At 39.1% G+C, this 17,193-nt stretch overlaps 1 protein-coding gene across 2 annotated transcripts in view; it reads left to right on the top strand.

Annotated features, from left to right (window-relative positions):
- pip5k1ca (phosphatidylinositol-4-phosphate 5-kinase, type I, gamma a) overlaps positions 1 to 17,193 on the top strand; it is a 43,230-nt gene that overhangs the window by 17,160 nt on the left and 8,877 nt on the right. For both annotated transcript variants that reach the window (XM_086161252.1, XM_086161253.1), the window contains exons 2-15: positions 2,064 to 2,095; positions 2,981 to 3,067; positions 4,108 to 4,238; positions 4,411 to 4,528; positions 6,818 to 6,970; positions 9,721 to 10,020; positions 10,445 to 10,653; positions 11,240 to 11,323; positions 11,444 to 11,492; positions 12,936 to 13,020; positions 13,462 to 13,623; positions 14,017 to 14,158; positions 14,816 to 14,848; positions 15,106 to 15,225. In XM_086161252.1, the coding sequence (XP_086017378.1) occupies positions 2,064 to 2,095; positions 2,981 to 3,067; positions 4,108 to 4,238; positions 4,411 to 4,528; positions 6,818 to 6,970; positions 9,721 to 10,020; positions 10,445 to 10,653; positions 11,240 to 11,323; positions 11,444 to 11,492; positions 12,936 to 13,020; positions 13,462 to 13,623; positions 14,017 to 14,158; positions 14,816 to 14,848; positions 15,106 to 15,225 (1,705 nt within the window). The remainder of the gene's footprint in view (positions 1 to 2,063; positions 2,096 to 2,980; positions 3,068 to 4,107; positions 4,239 to 4,410; positions 4,529 to 6,817; positions 6,971 to 9,720; positions 10,021 to 10,444; positions 10,654 to 11,239; positions 11,324 to 11,443; positions 11,493 to 12,935; positions 13,021 to 13,461; positions 13,624 to 14,016; positions 14,159 to 14,815; positions 14,849 to 15,105; positions 15,226 to 17,193) is intronic.

Below are 17,193 nucleotides of genomic sequence, written 5' to 3'. Positions count from 1 at the left end.
AGACTGGATCACCTCAAAATGCTTATGCTTGGAAACAAATTCTTTTTTCACTTCTGTCGTCTTTCTATCAGATTGAGATGAAATCATCCCTTGTCTCACAGGCCCACCTATGGGCAGTCTTCAGTGTTTATTTTTCATGTAAATACTGCTGATAGAGACTAAGTGGGCCATATTTAAAATAAATGTTTTTCTATGAGTGCAATGGATGAAATGTATTTGCAGGAACACAACAGTGATTTCATTGTAGCTGACACCCCTGCTGCTGTTTAATATATTTTGTTGCAAATCAAGGCTGGACTCTCAGATGAGCTTCCAATTTCAAGTGACCTTTTGAGTCCACACTGTGGGGTGTTTTTGGCAAAAGTGGATAATGAAGTCGTGAATACAGAGCAGGATCTGAAAACTCCTTAAAATGACTGTTTACAGTTCAAAACCTTAACCCTTAGCTTGTTAGTTCTGTGAATGCTCATGTATGCTGCACAGTCATTACATGGATAGCTGTGCATCCCAACTCCCAACTACCCTGGCACAGAATAGCTTGCATGGCTACAATTTTGCTCCAAATTCATACAATTAGAAACTATGATTGTTATTCATTGCATTTAAGAGCTGCAACATAAAAATTGGTCACTACATATGTACAAAGCAATAAAGAACAAGGAGAATGCGTATGCTAGTACACATTTCTTAAAACACACAAAACCAGCCTGCATGTAACAATGCAGATACCACTATATCATATTCTTGGCGGGGTTTCACAAGTGCCTAAACAGATAGGCTAAGTGGCCCAGATAATGAATGGATGAATTAATGAATGAACATATATATTTATAGATGTCTTTTACTGACTCATGTTCCTGTAAAAGTTGTGTGACGTGTTTTCGGGCAAGAATGTCAATGGGGAGAATAAGCCACATGAGCCTAAAATTATTTTCCCACCACTAAAGCAAAAACTCCTACATGAACCGAACATTGAAACTGTGAAATGAAATAATGTCTACAACAAGGTTTCTCTTTCACTGAATGTGATTTGCTGTCTACTGAGTAGTTAAAAGTTTTCCTACTTAGTTGTAGGAAAATTGAGTTGGCCCAAATACTATATATGTGTGCGTGTGTGCGTCTGTGTGTTTGTGAAATGATTCATTTCTGCAAGTATGGATCTGTCCTAAGCCAAATATGGCTTCACATGATTATTAATTTAAAAGGTAAACAGTAGTTCCTGCAATAAAATCTGACTATGCATATGTCTTATTTGATTTGTCCTCCTATCACATCAATATTAGGGGCCAGAAAAAAGTTCTTGTTTATTTCCAGCAGGGGAAGCCTTAAAGATTCATCAATTTCATTCTCATGCTATTTTTACTCCTCTCTCATCTTCTTTGGTTGTGTTGACATCCTGTTTCATTGGCACGTTTCGTTTTTTCTCTTTCTTGTCCTCCATGACCATGTTTGACTTATTATGCTGAGTGCAATACAGCTGTAATTATGTATCTATTTCAGGCCTTTCTTGTGAAAACAGCACCCCTAATACCCATCTCTGTTGCCTTCATCCTGTTATTAGACAACTGATCGCAACATAGCAGATCCAATTGCTGTGCTTTTGAGGTTTAGAACATTGTCAAATGTAATCTAAGCAAATGAATCTTTGGTCTTTTTCCAAAACGTATTGTTCCTGTTCAGTGTCCTATGATGTTACCTTTAACATTAGTAGACATTAATGTCTGACTTGTTTCAAGGTTTAAATTAGACTGTGTGAAATATCAGACCTGATTTGCAGAAAGGTAAAATCATTCTTTTTTTTACCTTTCAAATTACCTCAACAGTCAATATACTCAAGACATTATGCTTGAGACTAGTCTTCATGTTCTTCTACCTGCTATTATTTGCATCTGCAGTGCCTCCTCTGGCATGCTCCTCCTTGTGTTTGACACTGTTATTACATAATAAAGGGCTAATGTACCCATTCTTTTGAATTAATTCTTGTCAAATGGAACCTGTCTGTTTCAGAGGGACCAACATGGTCATCTCAACAACATCTCACAATGTTATTTTCTTGATTTCAGATGCTGCTGCCAGAAAAGCCTTTGTCACAGAGGTGAGCAATCACTTCCAATCTCTCTGGCTTTTATTCCTAATTCCCTTTTTAAATCTGCACATCAGTGTCCAATTCTACAGTTTTAAATCAACTTATAAAAAGTGATTTTGCCATCCATGACTTTACTACCTCCTTTCATAAAGCATGATAGAATATTCAATGTTTTTTTCTTGCGTCAATAAGTCGGGAAACAGTAACTTTGGGGCGGTGTGGCACAGGAGGTAAAGCAATCATCTTTGGAATTGAATATTCCTTGTTCGATTCCCAGGTCCTCCTATTGTGTGGAAGTGTTGTTGAGCAAGACACTGCTCCCATGGCGACGGTCGATGGTAGCCTACATGGTTCATCCATGATGGGTTAATTGCAGAGAATGAATTTCCCCACGGGGATTAATAAAGGATAAAACACTATTATTAAAAAACTTAACCCCCCCAATTAGTTATCCACATTTATCTGGCTATTACACTCGAGAGCAAACATGTATTCATACTGGATAAATTGTTGAATTTGAATCTCCCAAAGACAGTTATTTCTACTGGAATGTCAGTTCAACCCCCCAAAAAAACTACACAACACATTTACACAAATTTATTCTTCTAAACTCTTAATTATTCATTTTGACTTCTGCTGTTTATCATAGTGTACAGAGTTTGAGTTAGATGAAGTTTTCCTTATTAGACATTCTGTTGAAATTATTTGAAGATAATTACTTTGGTTGTCAATGGAAAGCAACATCCAAGCTGTAAAATACTCATGCAATGGGTGCATTTGATGCAAATGCTTTTTCTACATACAAATTACTGTTAATGTAAAGATACTTTTAGGTGCCGCTTGTTCGCATTGATAGTGAATTCTTTCCCTCTCCTTCTGTCCCTCCGTTTTTAGTTACCCTCATCCTCAGGCCAGCCTGGTCAAGGGAAGAAAATCGGCCACCGAGGGGTTGATGCATCAGGAGAAACTACTTATAAGAAGGTATACTGACTAAAAGCCTGTATCCTGTTGCATTTCGCATATTTTAGAATATTACTTTTTATCCTTTTGACAAATATATACCATATGGCCAAAATTAATCACTCACCTGCCTTGATTTTTATATGAATTTAAGTGACATCCCATTCCTCATCCATTGGGTTCAGTATGATGTTGGTCCACTCTTTGCTGCTATAACAGCTTCAACTCTCCATAAGGTTCAGGACTGTGTTTCTGGGAATTTTTGACCATTCCTCCAGAAGCACATTTGTGAGGTCACACACTGAATTTGAATGAGAAGGCAAAGCCCAGCTCCTGAAAAACAACCCCACACCATAATCCCCCCTCCACCAAACTTCACATGTGGCTGAACCCAGTCAGACAAATACTGTTCTCTTGGCAACCGTCAAACCCAGACTCGTACATCAGATTGCCAGATGGAGAAGCACGATTCGTCACTCCAGAGAACAGTGGCGGCCTGCTTTACACCACTGCATCCGACGCTTTGCATTGCACCTGATGATGTGTGCTCCATCAGTTTATGTGGCCTACCACTTCGTTCCAAAACATTCCCATGTTTTTATAACACAGCTGACAGTTGACTGTGGAATATTTAGGAGCGAGGAAATTTCACGACTGGATTTGTTGTACAGGTGGTAGCCTATCACAGTTCCATGCTGGAATTCACTGAGTTCCTGACAGAAACTCATTCTTTCACAAATGTTTGTAAAAACAGTGCTTGATTTTATTCACCTGTGGCAATGGAGGTGACTGGAACACCTGATTCCGATTATTTGGATGAGTGAGCAAATACTTTTGGCCATATAGTGTAAGTGTCTTGCATCAATGGTGTAGGTCAAATACCACTTATCACTGTATCCATGTTACAGAGCAGCTTTAAAGCTTGTTGACTTAACCAAACAAGAAGTAATAATGATGTGATATCTTATTACCACTGTTACCTTTTGCCAGGGTTCTAGACAGAACAGGTATTATTATAACTAACCAAGTTGCTTCTCCTCATCACCCCCACCCTGCTGTAGACCACATCCTCGGCCTTGAAAGGAGCCATCCAGCTGGGGATCGGTTACACTGTGGGCAACTTGAGCTCCAAGCCTGAGAGAGATGTGTTGATGCAGGACTTCTACGTGGTTGAAAGCATCTTTTTCCCCAGGTCTCTTTCATAACCTATTCATCCTAACACATGTGTCTTTGTCTTTTAACCCACTTTGTAGGTGGTATAAAATACATGGTGTCCCACATTTCTGGAGATTTTTTTTCATGTTGAATGCCCTTGTTTGATTTTCCTTTCAATAATAATGTATTGCTCTTTTTGTGGACAACAGTGAAGGGAGCAACCTCACTCCAGCCCATCATTTCCCGGACTTCCGCTTTAAAACGTATGCTCCTGTAGCATTCCGCTACTTCCGAGAACTGTTTGGCATCAGACCAGATGACTACCTGGTAAGATTCGTCCTATCACATACTCATTGTGCTACCTGTCTGTCTTTTTTCAAAGTACTATTAAAAGAAGGATGTAAAGAGCAAGAGAGGGCATTTTCTCATCCAAACTATGACACTAATTGATCACAATATGGCTGGCTGTGTGTTGTCAAGACTCCAAATGACAAAGTTGATTAGAAAATTGGCATGAGAAATCCATCTATTAAGTGGAAAAACATGGTTTCTTGAGGAGGGCAAGGGAAGGTCCTGTGAGTGCCCATCTCAAGAGTTGATGTAAAGGTTGTATGATTCACTCCTGAACCCTGGGCAGTCTCAGAGTGGATACATGCACACATTGCTTAGTCAGTAGATGAGCTTGTCCCACGTGCACTTATTTTTAATGCATCAGCACTCAAACCACATGGCGACAACAAACCCTGCCCGCCCGTTTCCTCTCTACTCGCTCAAACAGTGTGGTGTCACCCCCTTTCGTGTTCATGGATGTCTTTGGGGGCCTAGCATGTTTTTGTTTTTCTGTCTGGTTATGTTAAAATTAGAGGGTGGAACTCTTTGTTTTTATGAAGGCGCAGAAGGACAGAATGGAGGGTGGAGTTCACTCATGAAAGCTTTTCTCAATTATTAATGGATAGTAAAGAATCATAGAAGTCATTTAGTCTTCAATTGAAGAAAATGATTGTATATGATTTAGTATCCTCAATCACATTTTTCAAGTTAATCTGACTATTTGTTTTTTAGAATTGCCATTACGTGTGCATTAAAACTAGAGCTGCATGAAAATGCAAATCTCACTTTTTAGTAAGAGTTGAAATCACAGTCCTGGCCAACCACATCTAGAAGTCTACCTGTCTTTGTTGAGGTCTTGGTCTCATCCTGATTTAAAATCTCCCAACTTAAAAAACATTTATTATATAAGTTTACATCAGGATGATGACAACAGGATTTTAATAACATGATTTATTCTTTATTAATCCCTGTGGGGAAATTCTTTCTCTGTAATTAACCCATCATGGATGAACAATGAGTAGTAGGCTTCCATCCACCAGCACCAGGGGAGCTGTTAGAGGTTAAGTGTGTTGCTCAACAACACTTTGACACACTAAAGGGAGCCGGGAATCAAACCAGAAATGTTCGGTTCCAAAGACAATTGCTCTAACTCTTGCGCCACACCAATTTTCCATCAATTTCTAAACGAGGTGTTGGGGCAGAGTTGGGTAGCCAGTATTCATTTACCCAGTCATGCGTAACAGGTTTGGCATGCATACTGCTTTGGGTGTAACTGGGATTTTGGGTGGAATCCAGATGAGTGGTCAGGTGATTGTTTACAACAGGTTTCCTGAGCAGCTGGATGTAAAATGCATTTTCAACACGACTGAACCAAAGTAGGAATTGTTTTGCCATTATATCCTGTAGTGTTCCAATTAAAGGAAAATATAAGTACCCTGATCGAGGCTAGAATTTTGAATTTAAGATTGGCTCTGCTGTGTCAACAAAAGCATGGAAAAGATGGATTGTAGCATTAAAATATGAATGTAAGCTCTAAAAATTTGCAATGTTTATTGAAGGAGTTGAGTTTTCATAATATAATTCTATGTATTTGAGGCAGTATCACCTTTTCAAAGAAAAAGAAAAACTGTATCTGTCATTTGTTTTCAAGCTGAAGAGGGAAGGAGAGAGAAATGTCTCTGCAGGAGACAGAATGTGCAAATCTGAAATCTCAAAGGCTGCCATTAGCAGACTGCAAATTAGATCTATTATGTGTATGTGTGATTGCCCCACTGTGCTCCTCTGCCTATCTGCATTATTTTTTTGCCACATTTACTCATGTTATAGTTTTTATATTTTGAAAATAGGAAATCTCACAAATTCACCTATCATTTTCCCTCCATAATGCTGTCACTCTGCATACTGCTAAGGAGTTATGACTATTCACCCTAATGTACCGATTTTAGAATTAATTAATAATTTTGATCTACCATTTATCTTTTTAATCTACTCATTTCATATGGATTGCTTATTTACTCAACATTTTATTTTGATTTCTACTTAGGAGTGTAACTGTAATTACTGTAACTACATCCAGCAAACATCTAATCAGACTCTCAGATTAAGCTTTGGTTGTAACCTATTATTTGATTCAGAGTGTTAAAATGGGCATACGTCCTATGTTTGCTCCCAAATAACCAAACAATACAAGTGACAAAGAGGTTTGCTTCCCTCAAGGAGCGACTTTGGCAGCCACCATCCTAGACTGCATAAGCCACATGTTTCTGTACCTGTGTGTACTTGCAGTATTCCCTCTGTAATGAGCCGCTGATCGAGCTGTCCAATCCCGGAGCAAGTGGTTCCGTTTTCTATCTAACAAAGGACGATGAGTTCATCATCAAGACTGTCATGCACAAAGAGGCTGAATTTTTACAGAAGCTGCTGCCTGGATATTACATGGTAAGGAAATACATGGCATGTGCGCATGCAAGAACAGCATGTGAAAAAGATGCCTTTTTTTTTGATTTAAGGTTTTATTCTGCATATGATGAAAAATGTTTTGATGCACTGGTCAAGTAGCGATTTTAACAATACAAGAATGTAACCCTTTTTTTATTATCATGCCTTCACACTATGTGAAAACAGCAAACACCTGGCTGAACCCAACTCTGGAGCACAAATAGACTGTGTTGTACTTTTCCCTCATATGCAAAGTTTCATGCAAAGATAAGTGCACAAGGAGAGACTGATCATGAATTTCGTTGTATGGATTGCATGGGAAGGCACATGCTTGTTAAAATCTCTCTGCCTTTCAAAGCAGGTGTAGATCAAGGACAACGGTCAAGCTGTTTAGAACAGTTTTAAAATTCCTTTCTATGTCAGGCCATCTTTTTTTGACTTTTTGACTTCAAAATGTGAATTATAACATTGTTTTTGCTGGATTACCCAAATGAATGTGAATTGCTATCTGAACCCTTTCAAATCTGTTGGGGTAGTTTTGGGCTCAGACCCAAGCCCAACAGCAATGCCGAGTTACTTTTCTAAATTTTAGTTTTCTGTACATGATCCTGCTCATCATGGTTATATGCCGGTGACATTTCTAATTAGACAAAGTATTCACTCTTCTTCATTGTGTACACACTCCTGAATAAACAGAAAAGGAACTACAGAATAATTATTCAATAGGTCAGTGATTGTGTATTTTGGTCTGATGATGTGGCTGCATCAGTCACACTTTAGTTCAAATGCCAACATCCCTTATGTTCATATTTTGAGTGATATTTTTAGATCTGGGGTTTATGTAAGACTCTGGAAGTGTGATCTCCCTTTTCTTATACAGCTGACATTACAGTCCTATCGTCTCTGGCTGAATCCTCCGGACATGAGGTTTCATAAGAGGTTGGCCAGTGTATTTCAGTAGCCACATGTACTCCAGCCCAACAGAGCATGATTATGCCAACCGTACCCACTCCTTCCCCCTCCTGTCTGCAGGCTCCTTTTAAAAGAACTCAGCCAACAACAACTCCATGTATGACCATGCAATGAGTCTAGCCTCTCTGGTTCAAGGCTCACAGCAGTGTGTTTATTCATGTGTCGACATCTGCGCCCGAAGACCACTACAGGAATTCATTTAATCATGAAGGGATGTAAGAGTCTCAGCATATTTGCTTAAATATTTTCCTTCTTCTGGTTGTGTTTGGGAGCAATTTTGCAACTACATTCAGTCTGGTACTGTGGCTTAACGAAAGTTGAGAAATTCTGATGCGTGGAGCATTGCTGTAGCCTGAGGCCAGAGCAGGTGGACTGATTAAAAGAGCTGGTATACTCAACAGCACAGACAAGGAGACTAGTCTCATGTCAAGGTCAGTAATGTAAAAAACACAAACATTTGAGCGTTTGAGAAAGTTAATCCATCAAATCACAGAAAGAATTGGAAGCTATAATGAGCAAAATCAAGCGCTTTTGCTGGTCTATTCGAAGCAAATAGGCCAGTAGTCATTGGTGGAGCCCCATGTCTCCTGCGGCTGACTGGCTGATGGTAGTGGGCTAGCTGAGGAGTCTGGCTTTGGGCAGCATACAGACCATAGTGATGTAACAACTTCTTTGCCTTCTGTGTGTTTGCCCTTTCATTGTGCTCAGTCTTCACATCACTTGCACATTTCAGTCTCTTATCGGTCTTCCTTCTGTTCTCACTCTCAGTGATTTTCCTTCTTTCATCTTTCACACACTGTTTAATCCATCTTTTCTTTCACGCTCAAATATGTCCTGCCTTCCTCTCCTCCCCCTCACGTGTCTGTGTTGTTAGACTCCTAGCATTGACAGCAGGGTTGTGTGTGGCTGAGGGCAGAGGAAGCTCTCTCTCTCTCTGTCTTATTATGCTGCTGTATGCCTGCCTACAAACCTCTAATGTGAGGGTCATTCACCAAGAGGCTCTCAGATACACAATCTTAAACACACTTTTTCCATATTCAGATTCCCAGTCATTTTTCACTGCCGAGTGCCGCATGTTATTCTATAAATGGACAATGGATGTCCCTCATTATTCTCTTTTCTCTTCTGGCAGCAAACTGGCCCAGGTCTCAAGGTCAAAGAAGAGTTTCTAACTGAGCACCCCGCCAGTCTAGCCTTATTCAAGTGATGAATAATTCAGTCCAGGTTGGACTTAGTAGAGAGAGCACTTTATTAAGAGAGAAGGCAGGGACAGGGTGATACAGTATACTTAATCTTCTTACTGCTTTATTACTACAAATGATATTTTTTTGTAATAATTTGAATAACATAAGAATGAATAAATCTTGAAATGATGTCATCTGAAACTGAGATTACCTGCTGATAAACACTTATGTCAATCATCTTTTTCCTTTTCAAGGTACATTAAATGATTTTCATATTATATTGTATTTTGGTAGTGTGGAAGATTAAGACATGTTTCTGTATGTCTTGTTATGTCACAACTAGCATTGTCACATCTCATATATCAAATCCCTCACATTCACTCATATAGACATTTTTCTGTGTGACCTTTTTTACTGTATTTTCGACAACCTAGTTAGCCTTCACTCACATAACACATTCACTTTACTCGTCCCAATTCTGAACAAACTTTAATTGTTTCTTTAACATCTTGTCAGCTGGCATAAATCAATTTTACAGGAATCTTAAAGCCAATTAGTTTTGCTTATTTCCCTTTTTTTTGTATTCCTCTCCAGAACTTGAACCAGAACCCTCGCACTTTGCTACCCAAGTTTTTTGGCCTCTACTGTGTCCAGTCAGGTGGAAAGAATATCCGTGTTGTGGTGATGAACAACGTCTTGCCCCGTGTTGTTCGCATGCACCTCAAGTATGACCTGAAGGGCTCCACATATAAGAGACGAGCATCGAAGAAGGAAAGGGAGAAGGCCAGACCTACCTTCAAAGACCTCGATTTCATGCAGGATTTGCAAGATGGCCTGATGCTGGATCAGGACACGTACAATGCACTGGTCAAGACCCTGCAGAGAGACTGCCTGGTGAGAATGGGCAAGACGTTTTCCGTAGAGGAAGACAGAAACTGTAAAAGTTATTTATGATAGTCTTTGGCATGAACAGGATCCCTTAGAGGTTTGTTCGGAGCAGTCAAATTAACGTCGTGTCTGGTCCAGTGTTTTTCCAGGTCTTATCTTGTCTCATAAATCTCCACCTCATATTTATATAGCATCACATTTACCACCCATATACTTTATACTGATGCTGGGAAGCACTATGTAGATGCTGGGAAGCAGTGTATCACTTTGGATAAGGTGAAAGTTATCAAAAATTACTGTTAAAGGTGAGAATCCCAGTGACCCAGATTTTTTTTTTATCCAATCATGGTAAAAGCACTCACTTCTACCTCTACAATCCTCCTGTCAATCAACGTGTATTCATATTTGTTTGTGTGCACATTTTGCTCAGGTGCTGGAGAGCTTCAAGATCATGGACTATAGTCTGCTGCTAGGGGTCCACAACATGGACCAGGCAGAACGAGAGAGACAGATGGAGGGTTCCCAAGGCGGCAGTGATGAGAAGAGGCCAGTGGCCCAGCAGAAGGCCCTGTACTCCACGGCGATGGAGTCTATTCAGGGTGGAGCTGCCTGCGGGGGGGCCATTGACACTGATGACACGTGAGTTTACATTTTTTATTATAGTATTGTATTGTAGCTATTGGGGCTATTTGATGAGACTTTCACCTTCATATCATATGAAATCTGTCATACAGCTTGGTCTATTTAGTGTTAATATTTATAGTTTTAAAAAAAGTAAACAGATCTACAAAGTCTACAAAAAAAACACCTGAGACTCAAGGTTTTAATGGGGCAACGCAGGTTTGCCTTATGTTTCTGTGACCTTATGTTTCTGTGAGCTGAAAATCAACTTCATGATTATTGGCTTGATCCTCCTCGTGGGCGAGGAGGTTTACTGAAAGCCTTCAAGACAAAACTTGCTCAGCTCTTAAAAGAAAAATGCAGCAGACATTTGGCAAGGGCAGATACTAAAGAGAAACGTCTACCAGATATTAAAGCACATTTATTATCTATTTGCTTCCATGCTAAGAATAGGTCAGTGAAGTTACTGAATCTCCAACAAACTCCAAACCAACTCAAGTAAAACTTGAACCTTAATAAACGGCCCTGCCATTTGAAGCTGGTCTAGAAATATGTCATATGTCATATGTCTCATACATACATTTATGTTATTTATTTATCCCAGGATGGGTGGTATCCCAGCTGTCAATGGAAAAGGGGAGAGACTTCTTCTTTACATCGGAATCATTGACATTCTGCAGTCTTACAGGTGATCATCACATTATTGACAATATTTCTTTGTTGCCATAGTTATATCTTGTTACAGCAATATATCACGCGATGCAGCATCAGACATTTTTTCATTGTACTGCTTCTCTCTGTTTCACAGGCTCATCAAGAAATTGGAGCACACATGGAAAGCCTTGGTGCACGATGGCGTGAGTTTATAACATCTCTTATGCCTCCGACAGATTGTGAGATTTTGCATAATCGCTGACATCAGCATTGAGTGTAATGGGGAAAATAAACAAACAAGCATGGTGTTTGATGTTTATAGAATAACATTACTGTGCCTTTGGATGAGGTAAACAATTAAGTTGCTTGAGAAAAAAAATCCCAAGAAGAAGAGCAAGACTATATATAGCTTTAGAATCTAAATAAAACAATTATTAAACTATCTGTTATTTTGGATTTAGCACTGTGGTCACTTTGCTCACTTTTATGCCATATAGCTGCTGGTTTGTTAGCAGAAGAAGCAGTTGTCACAATGAGAAGAACATCCTCAATTTCAGGCTTTGTGGTACCAGACAATATTCAAGGTTCTCTGACAGAATCACATTGGAATACCATAATATTTGAGCAACAACCAATTACATCTCCACATTTCTTTTGACTTAAGCAGCCCCAAACTGTATGGGCCCAGAAAATAAGAAACACTGCCACTCAGATACTGGAAACCATAATATGACACAGAAGGAACATAGCTTTGTGGGTTAGTCTTGTAAGAATGTAACAGAATATTATTAAACTATTTCTTAATTCAAAATAGGAAGAGTTTACTCTGAAATCACTAGTTCTTTTCTTCTTGCTCTTAGTGCCATTTAATCCATTGAGATCACATTAGTGACAGTTGCAGAGTTTTAGAGATGTCAGCCTTCAAGATGTCTTCCTTTTTCATTAATACTGTGCAGCTGAATGGTGTTTCCTTTTGTGCTTAAACTCACCAGCACTGTCTCTATCCAGAAATTTTTAATAATGCCTATGGGATTGCATATATAAAATGTTTGCTCTGCATGAATACAACTGAAGAATGGTAAAGTATGAGTGCTCTTTCTGCTCTGTCACCATTTGCCCAACTTCACCCTCAGAAGTATATGGCATTCATCATCACCAATTTTATAGAATCCATATTAGTTGTTGCCCTCTCTCGCTCTGTATTTGTTCCTTACTCGCTCAATTCTACCACTCTAAAACAAAACCAATTACTCAATGCACTGAATAGATCCACTCTCACCACACAATGTACTGTTGGTTCAGAAAGACAAACAACTTCAGAGTGGTAGTCATTATGATCTTCAGTGATCACTGACAGCTATGGCACTTTTATCTGTCAAACAGTCTGAATCAAACACCAAGCGTCAACTGTCACTCTGCTTCCTGTGACATCTCATCCTGCCAGATCATAAATAATAAAGAAGCATGTCTGTGTGCTTGTCTATCATTGTTTCTTTGTGCTGTATGTCTTTTTTTATGTGTCGCTCTGTCTGCTGGGTCAACCCAGTGAGAGGAATTACTGAATCAGGACATTGAGGGCACCAATTGACACTTTAATCTACTTTGAATGCTGTTTTTCCCTATTAATCTCTCTTTCTCTCCCTCAGGACACTGTATCGGTTCACCGACCTGGCTTCTATGCTGACAGGTTCTTCAAGTTCATGAGCAACACTGTTTTCAAGAAAAGTTCGTGTAAGTTCTATTCACTTTGAGATGCTGCCTTACATAGTCAACCCCAAGGAAGAGCCAAAAAGGCCAATGTCAGATGCCCATTTTAAGATTGTTTCGAGGCTGAGGCTTAACAAGTTAATGAAATACTGCCTTAGTGGGTCACATCAGTGGCACTTCCATTGAACTCTTCCAACACTCTTTATGGTTAACATAATTTAACTTCAGATTTAATGAAAAAATATGTAATGACATTTAAGGGCAAATTTGACATTTTGAAAGAGATTATTCTTTAAAACTTTTTAGTTTAGCTTTCAGTTTGAGATGTGCAATGATATTGCCATTCAATTGTTCAAGTAAGCATTAGGAAGCACTTGAACACTTATTGAACAACCAAATACACCACTTTTTTATAAAGCACACTGTCTAAATTGTTTGAACCTGGTAATGTGGTTTGTTACTTAGCCTTGAAGTCATCGCCGTCTAAGAAGGGTCGCGTGTCCTTGACGGTGCCTAAGTGTGGGGGTCCAGGTGCAGCATGGTCCGCCAGCCAGCTGCCCTCTGAGAGAGATGAGAATATATATGACCTGAGAGGAGCTCGCAGCTTTCCAACACTGGAAGATGAGGGTAAGTAGCTCAGGATGTGATGTTTCAATTTGGTATTTTGGAGCCTCTTCACATTGCATGAGATTTCTTTACAATCTCCTTTAAACAGTTCCCCAAGCATGGGATCTTTAAAGTACATCTCATCTCATCATCATCATAATAATAATAATAGCAATATCAACTCAGAGTTTGGTCAAAAACAGTATTTTAGCTGCTTCCATTGGCACTACCTTTTAGACCAGCAGTCTTGAAGAGGTGGAGGAGTGAAATAGAAATGAAATAAAATAAAAAAAATTTAAAAAGCATAAAATATTTCTATACAGTGGATGTAAATATTCCTGGTGCTTCTGCCCATTTTAAAAGGGTTCATTTTTAACATGATTTCATTTTCTTTTCTCTCCATACAAACATCAGGGCGGCCAGATCTCCTTCCTTGTACTCCTCCATCATTTGAAGAGGCCACCACAGCGTCAATCGCCACTACTCTCTCTTCAACAACCTCCCTCTCCATCCCAGAGAGATCTCCTTCTGACACAGCAGAGCACCCACGATACAGGTACCAATAGAAATGATAGTCAGGAATGTCAGATAAATTACTCTAATTTTAAAAAGCATTTCGCGCAGACAATTTTAAGGTTGTAGAAATGGCTTTCACTTTGTGCCAGAGGTTATCATATTAGGAGGCAAACATACTGTATAAAATATAGCATTATAGCAAGGGAATGTAAATAGAATTATTTTTTATCAACCTGAACCAATGTGATGTGATTTGATTGAAAGTTAGACTTTTTTTTGGTTTGATATTTAGACTGTCTCACTTCTTCCCTGTTCAAAATTAACTAATGCCTGAAGACTGAGCTTTTCATGGTTTTGCTGTGGTCATACAGCAATATTAGACTACCTTTAGCCAATCATTTTTTTCCAGGTAAAACTAGGAATGATGGCTGTAATTATTCGCTCATTCAACAGATATCTTTGGGTTATGCTCATATTTGTATGCTCCAAAACAAAAATATATTAAGATGAATGCTCAGTATTGATTAATAGTTGTATATGTTATGTCATTTAAAAGAGGAGGAACCCAGATACTCTAACTTTGTTATTGGTAATGTAATGCACATTAAGCAGCTGGTACCATGTTATGGTGCAGCAACTTAATATGCCTTTGGCTAGACCGTAGCCAGCCTTTACTGACTGTTTCCTTCTCCTGTAGGAGACACACCCAGTCTCTCAGCCATGACGGAAGGTGAGTTCGTAGCATGAATGCTAACTTAACCTCATAAACCATTTAAGCATTCTTACCGCAGCTGTTTTGATTCTTTTACTAGCAACTTGTTTTTGCAGCTTTAGATTTTTCTTTTTATGGTGTGTGAGGTACAGCAGAGTTGTGAGGTCTGCTTGTCAGTCAGTGTTTGTAAGAAAGTTCACGGTTTAATTTATGCATGTTTTTTTCAAATGTGTTTCTTTTCCTGCATGTGTGTTACTCTGTGCGTTTGTAATCAGGACCCAGGAGGAGCTGCGTGTGCGTGAGGAGGATCAGCAGACCATTACAGTTGAGGTTGAGTTAAAGAGACATGACAGCGAGCCCACAATCTCCATTCCAGAGCCTTCACCTGAATCCAGGTATTCTAAGAAACATGAACTCCATTTACAGCTACATCAGGGTCCCAAAATTCCAGGAGCAGCAATTTCTAGAACAGAACATAGCTCTCCATTATAATTCAAGGATTCATTTGATGGTAATTTAATTTTAGTTATAACAATGCTGGTAACGCTGTATTGATTTTTCATAGAGTTTAAAGCTGTATCTGAAATTACAAAACAAACGGACGATCTTTGAACTCACATATATCATTCTTGATTACAGAACTTACACTTAAAGTGGAAGCAAACTTTGGCTACTGTGATGGAATGCCTAATTGCTTTATGTGCTTTACAATTCAAACTACTCTGACTTTTGAACCTCAAATGAATAAAAATGCCAAATGTGCACTCCTCTCTCCATAAATTGAATACATTTAGATCTAACAGATCTGTTTAATAGCAGCAATGCAATAAATCTTTCCTTCACATAAATGCTAATGATTGTTATTGACTATGGGATAAGTGTCAAATGTATGCTACAATCATGTTTTAATTATTATATTGTTCCCAGTAATTTGCCTCCCATTTTAATTATTCAAATTCCTCAGAACGCCACTCACTGAATAAAGTTACCATAATAGTTCTCCAAATTAAAGCCTCCATATGTTTATATGTTATAAATACTTTAACCTCTTAAACAGATTCAATGAAACCTGAGTGTTTCACTTCTCATTGCAACATTATTTATGAGATTATATTGCACTTCTCTCTGAATATAGCGTATACTTGTGAGCAAACATTCTAAACCATGAAGTCAGTCACTAAATCAAGGTCAGCCATCTGTAAGAACTGCCAGCTGATTTCCAGCTTATTTACCCCACATGTTTTTGTGACTGCTGACTTAACTACTCCCAACCAAATTTTACACCAGAGCTCAGTTGAACAATATGCTTTCCTCTTTCAATTAAACAATTTAAGTTTTTACAACAGATTGATTGAATGAACAATAGTTCATGTCCTGCAGCAAATCTTGAGACCCAGGAGTTTTCATGATGTGATCCCACAGAGAGTAATGGGACCAGTAATGTTACCAGGCAATGCAAGGCAAAGGCCCCTTTTCACTGTTAACAATAGCAAATAGTGCCTGCTCTGTCATATGGTCGCAGCATACATGTGACCCTGATAGAGGATAACAGGCTGTAGCGAGTCCTCTGTGACCCCAATCATCAGCATGACTCAGGTTGATGCTGCTGCAAAAATAACTGGCTGCTGCCTCTGTCTCACCTGAGCACTGCCAGCTGTTGGATTAGCACACATCACCTGTCTCTGACACACATACGCTAAACTATGAACACGATAAAAGCCTGAAATCAGCTTGGCCCATTTATCCATTGAAGTCCGGAGTCTGCTGATAAACAATAGATGCAGGCATGTAGATTAACGAGGATATGAGAGAGTGCACACGTGCAAATGAATTTAGCATGTCATTAGTGTGCCTTTTTATGGGGTGACACTATTAGGCAGACACGGGCGGATTAGTGAGCCCGGATATGGGGGGAACCAGTCAACGAAATTAGGGCAGTGGATCAGGACGCCTGCTCGCCTGAGGCTTCTGTAACAAAGTCTAGTCAACCTGATTTATTGCATGTTTTTACCTGATCTTTTAAAAGGTGAATGACAATTTCATTTTATTATTAAAGTCAATACAGAAAGAAAGAAAGAAAAAAACATGTGACGCACCGATACAGAGTTTGGGTTCAGGGACAGAGTGTAATCGCTGGGGGAAACCAACTGAATAACCTAGACTGATGCAACCAATGTTAGCCCAGAGAACTGGCCAAGGGTATATGGAAGCAGTAAGTATGAAAATGGGGCAATTGAGAGCAAGTGATATGCTATGAAAAACTGGGGTCAAAAAAGACAAGTGACAAATAGGAATCTCCTTGAATAAGTAAAGAACCCAAGTAAAGATGTGGAGTGTTTTATTGAAATGCAAAAATATATGCT

This window comes from Fistularia commersonii, chromosome 16 (assembly GCF_037954325.1).
Source record: "Fistularia commersonii isolate RoL2024-O1a breed Wild chromosome 16, RoL_Fcom_v1.0, whole genome shotgun sequence".
NCBI classification, from domain to species: Eukaryota; Metazoa; Chordata; class Actinopteri; order Syngnathiformes; family Fistulariidae; genus Fistularia; species Fistularia commersonii.
The sequence above is the reverse complement of the archived record's forward strand: the minus strand, read 5'-3'. Positions and strand labels throughout refer to the sequence as shown.